At 39.5% G+C, this 17017-nt stretch overlaps 1 protein-coding gene across 3 annotated transcripts in view; it reads left to right on the top strand.

Moving 5' to 3' along the window:
- Nucleotides 1-17017, top strand: part of UNC5C (unc-5 netrin receptor C) — a 353473-nt gene that overhangs the window by 269637 nt on the left and 66819 nt on the right. For 2 of the 3 annotated variants that reach the window (XM_026015628.2, XM_026015627.2), the window contains exons 5-7: nucleotides 10243-10423; nucleotides 14065-14232; nucleotides 16813-16977. In XM_026015628.2, coding sequence (XP_025871413.1) covers nucleotides 10243-10423; nucleotides 14065-14232; nucleotides 16813-16977 — 514 coding nt within the window. The remainder of the gene's footprint in view (nucleotides 1-10242; nucleotides 10424-14064; nucleotides 14233-16812; nucleotides 16978-17017) is intronic. The other variant, XM_072755605.1, reaches the window with a different exon arrangement.

Below are 17017 nucleotides of genomic sequence, written 5' to 3' on the forward strand. Positions count from 1 at the left end.
GAGGTTGGGGCTGATGGCTCTTTCCTATGATCACACTGCTTCCCTACAGAGCTCTGGCTGGAGGTTAGAGGCCAACACGGATCCATGTCCCAGAGTACCTAACCTGCTTCTGTTATCCCAGCTTCTCTTAGCTACCAGCACATGATCTGGAGACCACTCTGTGGATGCTCCTGTCTGTAGTTTTGTGGTTACTTCCTCACAGTTCTTGCTTAGTGGGTGAACAAGAGCCCCAGGCTCAGGCAGTCCAGCATCCAGATCTACACTCCTTCATGAGCTTTATAAGGGTGCACTGGTTCCTCTCTCTGAACTTAATTCTCCTTATCTGGAAAAAATGAGTCTATATATACCTCCCCCACAGAGCAACTGTGAGAAATAAAGATTATGTATCTAAAGAACCTGGCTTGGCACCTGAAACACTCCATACAAGCTCATTGCTTTCTTTTTTTTTTTCACTCCTCACCAACGCATTTCATCCTTCTCATCCCCTTCCCTGTCCTCCCAATTTCAAGGGCAGGGAAAACGTTCTACTTTTGAACTCTTTCTTAAATGAGGTTATGATTCACATTAGGGACCACAGGGCCCCTCCTCCCCCTCCGGAACACATCCGCCACCCTAAGAGGATGGCAGTTGTCCCATAGCCACAGCATGCGCCATGGTATCTACCTTTCCTTTCCTATTCGACTGGTCCAGCTGCCCCAGAATTTTCTCTGTGTGAAGAAAAAGAGAAGCAGAGAAGAGAACTCAGGATAAGTCACTCCTAAACTTAGAATCATAATGAGAGCAGAGGTGCTAGAAGGAAGTTCCCTGTCTTGGGGATCCAGCTAAATGTGCTAAATCCAATGACATGGATGCCATTGTCTGGAGGTGGAGGTAGGGTAGAGAATGATTTCATTATAAGAACAAAGATGACTATTTTATCTATTTATCACTCCTCTACCTCCCCCCCCACACACACACAAATAAGTAGCTTGGAATTTCTAAGTGCATACACAAATTTGGAGGCTATGTAGATCCAGATAGTAAAAATCAGAAATGATTCATTACTGAAAAGAAGAGGGAGAGACTGAGGATAGATTGGACATAACAGGATACTGAGAAAGAAATAAGAGTGTGTCCAAAAAAATATATTTCATCAAGTGATGAATGTAAAATTATTTTCATGTTGTGAGGGGTCAAGTTGTTAATGGAAAATAAGTGTGTGCTTGAAGAATCATTTATTCCTTAGACTCTTTAAGAATCTGTTTTATTTTTTGCAATATTAATATTTAGGGGCACCTGGGTGGCTCAGTCAGTTAGGCATCCAACTCTACAGTGATCTTGAGGTGGTGGGATCGAGCCCTGCATGGGGCTCTGCACTCATTGGAGAGTCTGCTTGAGATTTTCTCCCTTTCTATATGCCCTTCTCCCCACTTGTGCACACACTCTCTAAAATAAATAAATAAAATATTTTTTTAGAAAAGAATAATAATGTTTAACAAAAAAAAACAAAAAAAAAAAACAAAAAAAAAAAACACGTAACCTCACCAAATGGCTACTTCTCATCTCAGAGTGAAATTAAAGCCAATTTCATGAAGCCCCTGTTAAGCTATTCCTTTTCTTTCTTCTGTACATAATGTGCTATATTGAGCTGTAATTATGACTTAAAAACACATGACAGACATTTTGAATGTTAAAAGTAAAAAGAACAAGTGCTGATGACTAACTTGAAGTAGGAAGAAAACACAGCTGGGAAACTCAGGTAAAATCAAAAGTATAATACTGTGGATGGTCTGGCTCTAGGTAAAAGTAATAGTAACAGTAATATATAAATTGCCTCTTATTTATGCCTTATTATTAAGTACAGTAATGACTATTTCTCAATCTTGCTAAAATTTCTTTTATTAAAAATCTATTCTACTTATACTTTTAAAAATTGATCTAGTGTGATTATTTGCTTATAACTTAGTAGAATTAGAAAATAATATTTATACACACTAATTAAAATACCATGTGATACTTTCTCTAAAGCACATGCATGTTAATGACATCTCTAGACTTATGGATTCACAAAGTTTAAGTGGAAATTTGTATTTAGGTTTAGCATACAAACTAGCTTGGCCAATTTAATACTTAATCATTTATATATTTCTGGTACAATCTGAAGAGTTGTAATGTAATGGTGAGTTGACTTTTTCTCAATAAAAAATGTCAGAGAAAATGAAAGAAATTCAGATATCAAGATACTTTCCTTTTTGTTTTGTTTTGTATTTTAAGATTTTATTTATTCATGAGAGACACACACACACACAGAGAGGCAGAGACACAGGCAGAGGGAGAAGCAGGCTCCATGCAGGGAGCCCGATGTGGGACAAGATCCCAGGTCCCTACGATCACGCCCTGGGCTGAAGGCAGGTGCCAAACCGCTGAGCCACCCAGGGATCCTTCCTTTTGTTTTTAAGTTAACACCCTTTCTCTGCTGTTTTTTAGAGTATGTTGTGTTTTGTCCTATCTCCTTTAAGTATATCCTTAGTTAATATTAATAATTTAAGAATGTTTACTGTATGTCCAGCACTGTATGTGATTTGTGTATTAACTCATTTGATCTTTACAAACCTTATGGCATGCATTTGAGGATTAACCTCATTTTATAAATGAGAACCATGAGGCAGGGAGAATAAGGAACTTACCCCAAAGAGATACAGAGGTAACAGAGTTCGAATTGAACCCAGGCAGACTGATGGGAGAGCAGTCCTCTCAGCTGGCACTTTGGGAACCAGCTTCTTAAAGTAAGATTTTCGGTTGCACATGGTGGAATTAATCAACAGCAGACTTGACAACAGAATATGCAGATTGGGCATCCTAATATTGCCCTGTAACTATTTTCATTGCCTGTTAATAAATTCCTATTTCTTTGTAAACACTTGAGTCAATTATTTCAAATGTGCCCCAAATTATTGAAAAGACTGCAGTTACTGAGTCACAAGGACAGAAACACTACTTTGTCTCACTGCAGCCCTGACAACAAGTTATGCTTTATGGGCAAAGCCTTTTATTGTTTTCTGAACTACAACCTATTTTTCTCTTCTTGAATGTTTTATACATAGCTAAAAATAACTTTTAACTCAGAAAGTCTTCTCCCATGTATAAATCAGATGGTTTGCTAAACGGGAGGGATAGGAGGAAGCCACATCTCAGGGTGAAATCAGCAAGAAGCATTGAAATGAGCAAAATGGAACAGAATTCAGAGGCCAGACCAAAGTACTTACTCCTGATTAACCAGGGTTCCTTACAAATAAGGAGCATTGCAGCAGTATAATTAATTACTACTCAATTCAATAAAATTCTAACACAACAAAAGATTCTGTTGTTTCTTGGGATTTCACATACAGTTTATGTAAGGAGATTCACTGTGAAATTACTTCAAATGGAAGAATGTCACTCTATCTGCTGCTCTTGGTTTCCGGAGACACTGCATGAAAAGGCTGTATTTTTTAAATAAAAAGATATATTTACAAAGATTTATATTGATTTCCTTTGCTGATTTAGACAAACTCTTACATGATAAACAGAATTATTCTCACACATTACAAGCACTTACCTGGTTTGCCCCTTTCTCCCCCAGAACTTGACACCATGCCTCGCATGTAGGTACTCAGTGTTTGTAGGATGGAATTGAAAAAAACAAGGTGCCTGCCTCTTTGTTTATTAAAAATTAAAGTTCTTGGGAAGCTATATTTTCAGCCCAGATTTACCATGATCACCTAGGTTCTGTGTTTACCAGATGAAGGTCTGCAATTATTACTCAAACACCTCTTACCTCTCCAACAGACATACAGGTATAATGTGGGTTAGATGGGTATGCCACTTTCAAAGATGCTTTAGTTGAAACATGCTGGCCACATGGCACTTCAGATTTATAAATGATAATGAGACATTGGGGGTCTCCTCGTATAATTCTACAGGTAGCTACCTTACGATTTCTCCAGTGAGTCCATTTGGAGGCCAGGCCAACTCATAGGATTTCACTTCAGGCAGTAGAGATTTGTGTACTTAATCTCCAGTAGAACTTAGTGAGAAGGGAAGTTTAAAATGGCTCTCGCTTAATATATTTAATATTAATTTTTCCAGTTAAAGCACCAACTTTATAGAGGTCTAAAAATGTAAATAACAAGCTTGATCTCACTACATGTCTTGTTTTTGTTCATACATTCAGTAAATACTAATTAAGCACCTATTATATGCCAGCATAAGGCCATAGGAATGTAACATTGATCAAAACATAGATCAAAATTTGTGGAGCTTAAATTCTGGTGGAGGAGACAACTACTAAGTAAAATATAATCTATATGGGATGATGATAAGTGCCATGCTGAAAATAAAGAAAAGAGGGTGAGATATTGGGAGTATAGGCAGAGAGAGATGTTACAATGTTAAAAGGTAAATCAGGAAATGACTCACTAAGAAGGTGACATCTTAAGACTTTAAGAAGGGAAAGAGAAAATTATGCAGATATTTAGGGAAGGGCAAATTCACCAGCATACTCATAATCCTCAAAAGCAAGGGCACCACTGATTGGGACCACCAGAGGGACTAGCATGCTAAAGAGATGAGAGAAGAGAAAAAGTAAACAAGGTGATCTCAGAGAGGTCAGGAATCCTGGTGATGCTGGGCCTTGTGAGTCCTTGTAAGGACTTTGGTTTTGACACAAAGCAAGATAGGGAGCCACTGGAGGGTCAGAGATGAGGTGCACCATGATCTAACTTAGAATTTAAGGATCATTCTATTGTGTTGAGAATAGACTGTTGATGGCCAAGGGGAAAAGCAAAGATAAGACAGGAAGTTGCTGCAATAATCTGAGAGGGAAATTATGGTGGCTTGAACCGGAAAAGGGGGTAGTGAGAGGACAAGAAGTGGTCAGATCCCAATATGCTGCTCTGATTTCCACTGCCCAAAGAGAGGGGTAGAGAGGAGTCAAAGCCAAGTCGGAGGTTTCTGTCTAAAGAAATGGAAGGATAGAGTTGGCATTAACTAAGATGGGCAAGGCTCTGGGAGGTGCAGTTCAAGAGGTCCTTCTAAGACACTCCAGTGGTGTCAAAAGAAGGCAGTTGGATATATGAGTCTGGAGTTCAGGGGCGGGGTCTAGACTGGAGATAAATTCAGTGTAGAAGACCTCTGCTTGAGGCTGGATGAGCTCACCACAGAAGTGACTATAGATAGAAAATAGAAAAGAAAAAGAAAGAAAAGGTGCAGGGACAGAGCCTCCAGAGGGGAACAGACTTTTGCTCCAGGAAGTTGTGGGGGATGGAGTGAAATAAGACAAAAGCAAATGCCCTGACCAAGAAAGCAAGTGAGGAGGAGGGAGAAACCAGCTGGTGGAACCTGCTGCTGAGTCATATGAGTTAAGTATTAACACCTCACCAGTACATCTAACAAAGTGAAACTGATTGGTGACTTTGAAAAGAGAGTACGGGTGGGTCAAAGGGTGGAGGTGAACGTGCATTAGAATAGATTCAGGAGAGATGAAGAAGACAAGAAATGGAGAGAGTGAAAATAAACAAGTATCCCAAGGCATTTTGAAAGGTGAGCAAAGAAATGTGGAGGTGATTATAGGCAGAAATGAGTGGCGAGGGCTTTAAGTTTGAAAAGCACTTCTGTGTCTATATGCTGATGGAAATGATTCGTGTGGAGAGAATATGAATGATTTAAGAGACAGAGAGGAGACTTGCTGGGGCTCGCCCTTGACCAGGCACGAGGGAATGGGATGGAGAATACAAATGAGAGGTGACAGGTGGGAGCATGAAGAGCTGACCCAGCAACCAGACAGAGGATGTGGAATACGGATGGGGAGGTGGGTAGTGGGAGTTGTGGAAAATGTCTCGTGATTGTCACTTTTTTCAGTGAAGTAGGAGTCGTGGTCATCCGCTGAAAGTGAGGATAGAGAGGGAGGTAGTGTTTAAGGAGAGTGGAGAAGGTGTGAAATAGCTGTCTAGGAGGATGGGACCGTGAACAGATGATGAAAATATAGTACAATTTTTTGGCAGCATTCAGGGCCCATTTGCGTTCTGTTATCATGAGTTTAAGATAAGCCTACTCAACATGGCTGGGCACAGCCACGCTCGCCTGCAAGTCTCTGAAGGTGGTGTCGAGGAAGAGTGGCCAAGTGAGTGCTTTAAGGAAGGAGAGAGAAGGGGGAGCTGAGGCTGTAAGTTGAGAAGTTGGACATGGCAACTGAAAAGTGGTAAAAAGAGAAGAGGGAATGTGAGAGGGGTAAGAGAGGAGATTGGGAAGCATAATAAATATGTAGGTCCTAGTGAAAAGTTGTCTAAGTAGGGGTCCTAGAGGGAGTAAGCCAGAAAGATGGGGAAGAGTAGAAAGAGATGAACACTGAAATGGAGTTTCAGAGGGGTTGCAATGACTGCTAAGGACAAGAGTTAGACAGGTGGTTCTCCAACTTGATCATGCATATACATCCCTGGTTCAGATGCACATTTTGATCCAGTAAGTCTAGATGGGGAGACCCGAGATTCTGCATTTCTTTCAAGCTCCCAGGTGACATAGATGCCTCTTGTCCAGGGATCTCATTTGAAAGACAATCATCTAGAGTGGTACTTCTCAATCCCTTGAGGAGTTTAAAAAATACAGGTGCTAGACCAGTGTTGACCAGTGGATCAGTGTTTCTCTGGGTTAGATTTAATTTCTCTGGATTCGATGTAGAATTGATATATTATGATTGTCCAAATAATTCTACAGTGAGGTCAGGATTGAAAGTCTTTGGCCTTTAAGTGTGAGTATCTTACAGACCAAGTTCATGGCAGGAAGGAGTGTCGTGTAACTGAGAGGCCAAAATGTTGAAAGTGTCATGTTTGTGGTTATTAAAATCATTAGAAATTATGACAGAAAATGTGCTGGATAAAATGACTGTGAGTCCAGAAGTCTGTAGATGACTACAAAAAATATAGGAAGTGGGTGACATAATCTGAAGGCATGAGATTCAAGACAAAGCGGTTTGGAGGGAAGGGTCTAGAATAGGCAAAGCAGAACAAGGAGGACACTTACCAAACCCCAGTCTCAGTGTATGTTGAATTTGGGAAATCAGACATCCACCACTGGTCTCTGGAGAGAACTCCAGAAAAAAACACAGTAGCATCATGAAGAGCTGGGTTTAAGTTAAAGAAAAAAAAATGAAGAAAACAATTTAAAAAGAGTTTGAAATTTTGGAGTATTTTGCTGCTGCATTTCAAAACAGCTTGGAAGGGTGTCGAGACTCACAGGGTGGGAGATGGGGGTGCACAGAGCAGTATGAGGATTCTAGTGCAGGAGGTGAGTGATGATGACCTGAGCTTCTTGCAGAGATGTGGTCTCCAAGCAGGACGTTGTGGCAGCTGGGAGTACTGGCACGGAGGAGACAGTGGTAAGGGAGTTATCAGAAGGCGGAGGAGCCCATGGCTCATCTCTTCAATCCAGAGCTATTTCTAGTGGTAGCGAACCCTCTGTTTCTTTAAATAAAGGCATTGCAGGTGAGCCCAGAATGGAAAACAGGTCAAAGCAGAGCTTCTCTGGTTAAAGTCAGAGTTGGGGAGGAGGGCAGTGCCCCCCATAGGACCCTGGGGGCCTCCTCAGTACTTCTGGGTTCTTCAGAGGCCCTCAAAACCCAGGTCATAGTCACTGCTCCAGTGCTGGCAAGAGACTTGTGAAAAATGTGGAGTGACGTATTTGAAAGTAAAGATGGTTTACCCAATAATCATGTAGGTCTTTTTAGGTCTTGCCAGTCATGCAGATTGCTCTTTTTTTCCATGTAATAGACTTCCAAATAAACAAGTGGTTTGCAATATCCCTTGGGATGTCTTTATGTCACTTCTGATCAGGTTAACATCACTGTTGTTAACCAATGTGATTTCAATAGAAGAAACTATAGTTTTCAACAGTCATGAATTAGGCCAGATTCTCCAGAAGCAAACCATGAGGCCAAGATTTGAAAGCAATAGGTTTTGTTTTGTTTTGCTTTGCTTTGTTTTGTTTTATGGAAGCATTCATAGGGGAGAGAACCTCATAGGTGAGTGGAGCATGCTGGACAGAAAATGAGAAGCCCAGTAGGTGTGTACATTTAGGTTACACCTCAAGGAGATAGCTTTAACCTAATCCTGCAGCAAAACTCTGGAGAGGAGCAGCTCAGATTCTGGTCCCAACCGGACACAAAGCATATTTCCACACTCATGAGGCAATGGCTAAGCAGGAGGTTGTGCGGCAGGGGAGCTGTGAACCTGTAGGGATTTCTGGGTAAACTCCAGGAGTCTGAGACCCATATTTCAAAGAAAGAGTAGCAATTATGGGTCCTTGAAAGAACAGCAATAAGAGCACGCACATGCGTGCGCACATACACACACACACACACACACACACACACACAGTAAATCCAAGACCAACTCGGGGGAGCCCAACAGTTCTTGCTATAAGTGGAAAGCTTTCTTTAGAATGGCATAGATATGCCCAGGTAAATATTAGATTTAAAAATTGATGTCTGGGGACCCTTGGGTGGCTCAGTGGCTGAGCATCTGCCTTAGTCTCAGGGTGTGATCCCAGGGTCCTGGGATTGAGTCCCACACCAGGTTCCTCACAGGGAGCCTGCTTCTCTCTCTGCCTATGTCTCTGCCTCTCTTTCTCTTATGTCTCTCATGAATAAATAAATAAAATATTTTTGAAAATTAATGTCTGCTTTCAATTATCATTGAAGATAATTAATGATTATTAATATAGTTTGTAGCAGTATCAATTTTGCTACCTTCCCTCTTGCCCTTCTAGTGAGATCATACTACCATACACATATGGCCAAGTTTTAAGAAAATCTAGGTCAATAGATTATGACAATCTGATCAGATATATCCCAGCATGGCCCTGACTGAATGTGTTGTCTGTATTTGGAAACAAAATGCATGTTTAAAACTGCACTGTCTTAGGTAGATTCCATTCTGTTTCTCACTACCATAGTCTAAATACCAGGAATGTTTTGCCATTTCAAAATTTATATCACTACAAATACTTGCTCTTATCTACATCCTCATACGTTTATTTCAGGATTGTTGTTGGTTTTTGTTTGTCCCTTTAAATTCTGGCCTCTCTTCTAAGGATTAGAGGAGCATTATTTTAGAGTCCCTATGTTGGATGTAATTTAGAGCAGTACAACGTCAAACCCTCTGACAAGATTTAGAGATTAATTTCCAGCCCTCTTGTGGTGCCTGAGAAACTCCTTAAGATTTTGAAAATGGCAACACTATTGACTCTCTACTGCTAAAGATTACTTGTATCCATTATCCCATCACTGCAAAAGAAAAGTTTAAGTGAGGCAAATATCAATGTTGTTTTGCTTTATGGGAAAACCAGTGCCTAGGAAAAAAAGAAGCAGCAGCAATTTATAGAATAAGAAATAGTTTACCATCCATAAAGACAGTTTATACAGATAAATCTCCCTCCTTTCAATCTCTTAGGATAACATTGCTGCTGCTAAATTGATGTTATTTGCATGGAAAAAATGGTTCAGTAGTTTTGAACAGTCACGTATTAGCTCAGGTTCCTCAGAAGCAAACCATGAGTCAAAGATTTGATGCTAGTGATACACAGAAAGAGAGCTTTGAATATGATGTATATGCTATTTGGATTATATTGAACGTTGGTAGAGAACCTTTTTTCCTTCAAGTATTTTGGCTTAAATGCATCTCCAAATATGTGTTTGCTACATTTTAACATAAGTGCATTTTGGGGGAAATTTAATCCATATGTTTCAGCAAGGTTACACATAAATCATCCAAAGGTTGCTTTATTAGAGCTACATGATGTCTAAGATGCCTTTTGAGCTTTTTTAATAGTCCTTACATTCTTTTGTGAAAAGCAGTAAGTTGCCAAGAGTAAACAAATCCAACAGCAAAAGGCTCAAGTTCCGTTTGAAATGCTTAGCCTATTATTTTTGATTGGGTTCTGAACTTGGCAGCGCGCGTTCCCGTTCCTGCCCGCAGGGCGAAGTGAAAACAATTTGAGCACTGTATTTCCCAACTGGTTCGTTGACACTTGAGAATAACGGAGCACAGACAGGAATCAGCATGGTTGGCAGGTGAGTGATACTTACCATGACCTCAGGAAGTTACTTCCTCCAGGTTTGCCGAAGTTCAGAGCGTGAAACGGTGTTATACAAATCACGAAACCCAAGTTAGGACAGACAGCCTTGGAGGGCCCCACACTGGGGATTTATCCATTTCTCTTGTGCATCTCTAGGTGGAATGGTTGAAAAATGAAGACATAATTGATCCTGTTGAAGATCGGAATTTTTATATCACTATTGATCATAACCTCATCATAAAGCAGGCCCGCCTCTCAGATACCGCAAACTATACCTGTGTTGCCAAAAACATCGTTGCCAAGAGGAAAAGCACGACTGCAACCGTCATAGTCTACGGTGAGTGAGCTGTCCCGGTCTCGATCTAGTTCATGTCAAATCACTGTTTCTCCTTTTAATTTAAAATAGCCAGGAGAGGCCCCTTTTTGGTCCCCATTGCCCCTCTCTCCCAACTTCCGGCTTCGACAGGGAGGTTTACCTGCCTCCCTGATACTCATAGAAAGACGAGACTTGAATGTTCCTAGCCCTTGGTCAGTCCTCTTAGGGGAAGATGAAGGAAATCGGCCTGACGTTCTGCCTCTCCAAGCCCTCCTCTCCTCTGCGTACCCTGGACCACCCATGCAGAGCGGTGGATGAAGGTGATGCCAGGTAGCCTGCTCCTACTTCGGTGGGGCCTGGCTCACTCAGGTAAACTGGAGCTGACCTGTTCCCCGAACACATCAGAGCAACGCTGACTTCCTAGAATTTGCTTCACACGCTCCATCAGGGGTACTTCGAGTGACTGCAAGCCCTGCTATCGCCGTGGTCCTCATCCTAACCGTGTGGCAAGGTCCAACAGAATGATTTCTTCTGGAAGCTTCCCTTCCTCTCTCTGGCCTATAGCCTATAGCCCAGCTCATCTCCGACTGGGCCTAGCCTTTCTCCAGAAATACTCAGCAATTCCACACTCACATTGGCAGTAGCGCGCGATGCTTTTATTGCTCTGCACGCTCTCGTGCTCAGGTGTCTTCCATTCCTTCTACAGGTAGTTTCATTTCCCAGGCGGTGCGGTAAGCTCCGTTACCGACTGAGACCACTCTGTGGATGTATTTCTCACAGTGGTGGACATTCAGGAGGTCCTCATATTCTTGATGACTTATCATGTCAGAGGTAACCCAACAACCCTGGGAAGTATTTTGAAGGTCTGCCACCCCTTAAATGATATGCCCGTGTCACCACCCACTTAGAACTTAAGGAAGCTGTGTTAGTGTTAAAGGACGTTCCAGGGGCCTTGGGGCCTTGGGGCCTTGGGACGACTCTGTGAAGGAGGGGCAGCCACGGGCAAGTATCTGGCTCGTGGGACTTACTGCAGATGGTGTTGTTCGTCGGATAGACATCCTCATGCCCTAAGGAGTTATGAGAAACAGGAGCCGCCAAGATGTTCCAAAGGCTGAATATTGTGACGCTTTAAATCTCTCATTTTCATTACAAGACAGATACATACTATATTTTAATCCTCTGAATACTCTGAGGCTTAATTTCCTCATCAGGATAATGGCTCTATTAAATTGTAAGCAGTTGCCTCTCTTCAGCCACAATGAAATGATCCCCCTTTTTGTCTTCTAAACTGGCTGAAGGACTTGATTAACAGCATTTGAAGTGCAGAAAAGAAACAGCACATCACAACCCATAGGAATCATAGGTAACTAATGACAGCCTCTTTGTGTGTGTATTCTATAGGTTTTTAATATACATGCAAATCTCTTTTCCTAATGGATAGAATGCTTTCAATATCTATAAATAGAAGCTGAACATTGTTTTTCAAAAGAATCAAACACAAGGAACTTAAGCATTTTGAGTTCAAAAAACAGCATTGGACTAGTGGACAGGAGTCTTGTGCTCTAGGACTGGTTCTACCACCAACTGACCTTCATTTGGTCACTTGACTGGATGCTAGGATCCCGTGTCTCCTCTGTCGAATGAGAAAGTAAGTCTAGGACTTTCACATTCCTTTTTTTTTTTCTTTAGAAGTTTATGTTTATTCATTTCTTGTTAAAATCTACCAGAGCAGTACACGTGTACTGTAATCCCAAATATTGGCTTGTCAGTGTGCTAGTAGTAAGCAGTTTATACTGACAATTCCATGACATTTGGGTGTTTTTTGTGTGTGTGTGTGTGTGTGTGACATTTGGTTTTGTAAAGCTGAGCAGGTTAAGTTGCTTTTTGGAACACTAACTGAAACTCAACCTATCAACCAGCTGTCCTTTTCATGGCCCCATAAAGTAAGATGTCCAAGACTCACAAATGAGGCTCAGCAGAAGTCCACAGCAAAACATATACATCTAATGAATGTTTCATTTTTAAGTCTGTTGTGTATATTTATTTTTGTTAGTATCGTTTTTAGATTGCAAAAATGTATCTGGTATAGAAAATTTTGGAAACACAGAAAAGGTCAAAGAAGAAGATGTCCATAATCCTGTCATCTTGTCATCCAGAAATAGCTTTCAAAAAGATTGATATGCATAAGACTGGCATTTTCTATGCACAGATAAAATTTTAAAATAAGGGGTATAAATATATTTTTTACTTAAAATGTAATGTTGAAATACTCATATATTATTAAATAGACTTCTGTAGGGAAATCCCTGGGTGGCTCAGTGGTTGGTGCCTGCCTTCGGCCCAGGGCCTGATCCTAGAGTTCCGGGATTGAGTCCCTGCATGAAGCCTGCTTCTCCCTCTGCCTGTGTCTCTGCCTCTCTCTCTCTCTCTCTCTCTCTCTCTCTCTCTCTCTCTGTGTGTGTGTGTGTCTCATAAATAAATAAATAAAATCTTTAAAAATTTTTTTAAAAATAAAAAATAGACTTCTGTAGCACCATTTTTTTGGCTGCCTACATGTCAATCACATGAACATGCATTTACTTTACCATTTTCCTATTGTTGAATATTACAGTTGTTTACAATTGTATATCTTTTTACAGAAAATAACTCTGCAATGTCTTGTCTGTGTCTATATGTATAACACATTAACGATGATTTCCCATTGCATCAGTTTCTAGAAGAGGAGATGTCAGCTGTATGAAGTACACCATATAAACACTTCACCTATAAGGTGCTGCCTGAATGTCTAGCACTCCCATTTATGATCAAAAGACAGACACTTATTTTAGTTGTGTCAGGTTTTAACTACCAGCAAATAATTTTTTGTTAGAAAGTGCTTCATTAACAATAATTTAATCTAAACTCAAAATATATCAGAGTATTTTCTAGAGGGAGATGTCCAGAGGTAAATAGTGAACATGGTGTTAGAATGTAGATTTTATGATCATACCTATACTGAACTCTCCATCAAACACCATAGCTAGCCTTTACATACAGCATGAATGTCCATTTCAATCACAGAAACAACTTGCCAATTTAGTCAAATAGCTGCTCAATTAGTTTAAAATCTAGCAATATTAAGACCTTATTTTTTAACCAGGTTCACTGGATTAGTTAATGAAACTGACTAAAAGTCCTTAAAAGGTTGTGAAGTTTACATGTGCTAAAGAAAACTAATTGGTAATCTGCTATTATGAAAAAGCTACATGATTTCATTCAGTTCTCATGCTTCAGATCCACCGGTAGTCTTGGCATAATGATGTAAACATTTATTATTTGAGATAAGCTGTCAAAAACAATTTTTGGAGCTTGACTAGGTAAGGGGAATATATATTTTTTAAAGAACACTAACCAAGAGAAATAGAACACAGTTCTATTTACTTTTCTGAGTAGGTGAATAAATCTGGGTAATTCATTTTATTTATCTCTATGCTTAGATTCTTCTGCTCTTTAATAATATTTGGAATGAAATGATGCCTTAGCTCTCTTCAGGCTTTGAAATTTTAGATTTTTTTGATGGTTATTTAGCAGGTGAGTTTTTCTTTATGTGTTGTGTATGGTTTGTACATCTGTGTGTGCATGAACACACATTTAATCCACATTTTATATTTACCTCCTTCCAGTCAATGGTGGCTGGTCCACCTGGACAGAGTGGTCTGTGTGTAATAGCCGCTGTGGACGAGGGTATCAGAAACGCACAAGGACCTGCACCAACCCAGCACCACTCAATGGTGGTGCCTTCTGTGAAGGCCAGAGTGTGCAGAAAATAACCTGTACCACCTTATGCCCAGGTAAAAAATAACAGTGTTCTCGTTCCAAATGTGTCCTCCCATTCTAGGAGTACATTTTAGGGGATTTAAAAAAAGCCTTATTCTTGACCTGAATGTAGGATAAACATTATTATTATCCATCATACCATTCAATGCTTACATTGCTGAGAAGTCAAGTATTACCCCCCATCAAACAGTACTTAACTTTATTACCCAAACATGCACAATAGAGTAAAACGGGAGATTAAACACTTCCAAACATAATCCCTATTAGTCAACAAAACTGCTGGAGCCAAGATTATAAATTCTATAATTCAAGAGATTTAGGCAGCATGGAAAGCCACACATTTTAGGAATAACAACCCTTGATCTTCAGAGAGTCATGGAAATTACTGGAATTAAAACTTAGAAAATGTTTTAGACTTATATTTGTTATTTGGTGTCAGTTTCTGGGTGAGGGCAAATAAAACATTTGTAAAGAATTAAAAGGAAGGCAAAGCTTTGTGACACATGGGCTAATGGATTTTGAAATTACAATACAATCAGCCCTTTATTATCTGTACATGTTGGACACGTATTTTTGTGAGTTATTTGCAGTGGTACCTATAGCGAGATTGCATCCTCCTGCTGCTGAGCATCTTTTCGTGCTGTTTCATATTGTCACTAGCTCTTACCCTAGGCAAATTGAAGGTAATATTTGCCAAAACTAAAACTAAAACCAACTAAAATGCTTAACTATATAATATATTAAAAAGTTAAGCTAAAATTATTTTTGAAATAATCCATATATTTAGTGCATTCTATTGGGGTAGCTGTTATGTTGTCAATTTCATTATGCATTCATTTGTATTTTATTTTTTTATGATTTCAGCCTCCTTACTTTCTTTTATTTAGCCTTTGTTTTGTCTTATTCATCCTCTAATACACATTTTCTCAGAGAAGGGTGTAGGAATGAGCTGGAAGAGAAAAATACAATCTATATTTTATATTGCCAAGTGTCCATTTTCAGATATCCAAACAGTATCCCACACTGAGAGATTTTATGTAATAAATTTTGACACTTACCTAGATTTGGAAGTTCAGTATTTTACCCTGTACTCTCCTATATTTTATCGAAGTGTTGACTTCCACAATTAAAAATACATTGAGCATTTTGAGTTGCAATAGACGTGTGTGTGTCTGTGCACACATGTGTGTGTGTGCACTTATGTGTGTGTGTGTGTGTGTGTGCATGTTGGGATGATCTAGGTCAAAGTAAATGTCTTTTCTCCAAATAGCTGGGAGTTGTTTCAATAGCCAACTCTAAATGATTGAAATATTAATGCTGTCATCATTTTTTTCATATGGGCATGTTTATATCTCCATACATATTATACCTAATATATTTACACAATAATTTGAATATGAAATCATATAGATTTCCCAACTATGTAGACTACTAAAATTGATATAATTTCTATGAATATGTAAGTGTAAAATATTATGTATATTAGATGTTCAATAAATGATGTTTGGCATTGTTTTATATTGAATTCTAGATAATCATAATTAATCATGTATTTCAGGAAATTTTTTTTTACTTAACTACTTTTTTAATATTCTTGTCTTATTTATGTAAGAATTTTTAAAGGATGCATTTTAAGCATGACTTTAGTGAGATTTAATGTATTTTTTTAGCTTGTGTGTTTTTAATATATATTGTACATATATCAGTTCAGTATCATTGAGATTACTGACAAGCCAGCATCAAAACTTAGGAAGAAAGTAAGTCAATTCTAAATGACTGAATCACAGCAAAAAATTAGGAATCTGCGTAAATATTATTTGTAAAATAAAAATAAAAAAAATATATAATCAAATAATGGAATAGGATTATCAAATAACAATGAAAAATAATACAGTCATTTCAACAAAGCATTGGAGAAGGTCTCAACAGAATCAAGCAGCTTGAGTAAAAAAATAAAATAAAAAGTATTTAAGACATGGATGAATAGATGAATGAATGAATGAATGGATGGATAGATATATAGATAAATGATAGATATGGATGGATGGATGCATGCATGCATGCATGCATCAGTGAGTGGATAGACAGATTTCTTCCTCATTGTACCAACCTCTTCTCCATATCACCACATAGGTTTACTTGCACTGTCCACGTAACACTTAACGCATAAAGAAATCTTGGACCCATAAAGAGGTCCCCTAATTTTCAATGCAAAATCCAAAAGCTTCCCTTTTTAACAGAAAAAAAAGGGGCATCATTGTGATCTACTTTATGTGCCTCCTGGTCCTCACCAGCTCCTGGTGGACAACTTTGGTTTCTCTGTCTCCCTTTGAGTGATTCCTTGGCAGTCACTAGTCAGTAAGGAAACAGTCACATACACCCACTAAGAAAAGTTCATGGAGCCCTGATGATGTACATAGAGCACACTCACTTCCTGCAGTGGTTATGACTGCAGTACTCCTTGATGAGGCATTTTCTTCTGTTTTCTGTTTTGTTTTATGTATACTTGATCTCTACTCCCTTCTCCCATCAAGTAGCTGTTTCTCCCTCTGACCTTATGCTGGTTTTTGTGTGTATGTGTGTGTGTGTGGCAGTGGATGGCAGGTGGACTTCATGGAGCAAGTGGTCTACCTGTGGGACCGAGTGCACACACTGGCGCAGGAGGGAATGCACGGCGCCCGCCCCCAAGAATGGAGGCAAGGACTGTGATGGCCTCGTCTTGCAATCCAAGAACTGCACTGATGGGCTTTGCATGCAGAGTAAGTCAATTTGGGCAAACAAAAAATAGGTGCGAGGCCT

Source organism: Vulpes vulpes, chromosome 4 (assembly GCF_048418805.1).
Source record: "Vulpes vulpes isolate BD-2025 chromosome 4, VulVul3, whole genome shotgun sequence".
Classification (NCBI taxonomy): domain Eukaryota; kingdom Metazoa; phylum Chordata; class Mammalia; order Carnivora; family Canidae; genus Vulpes; species Vulpes vulpes.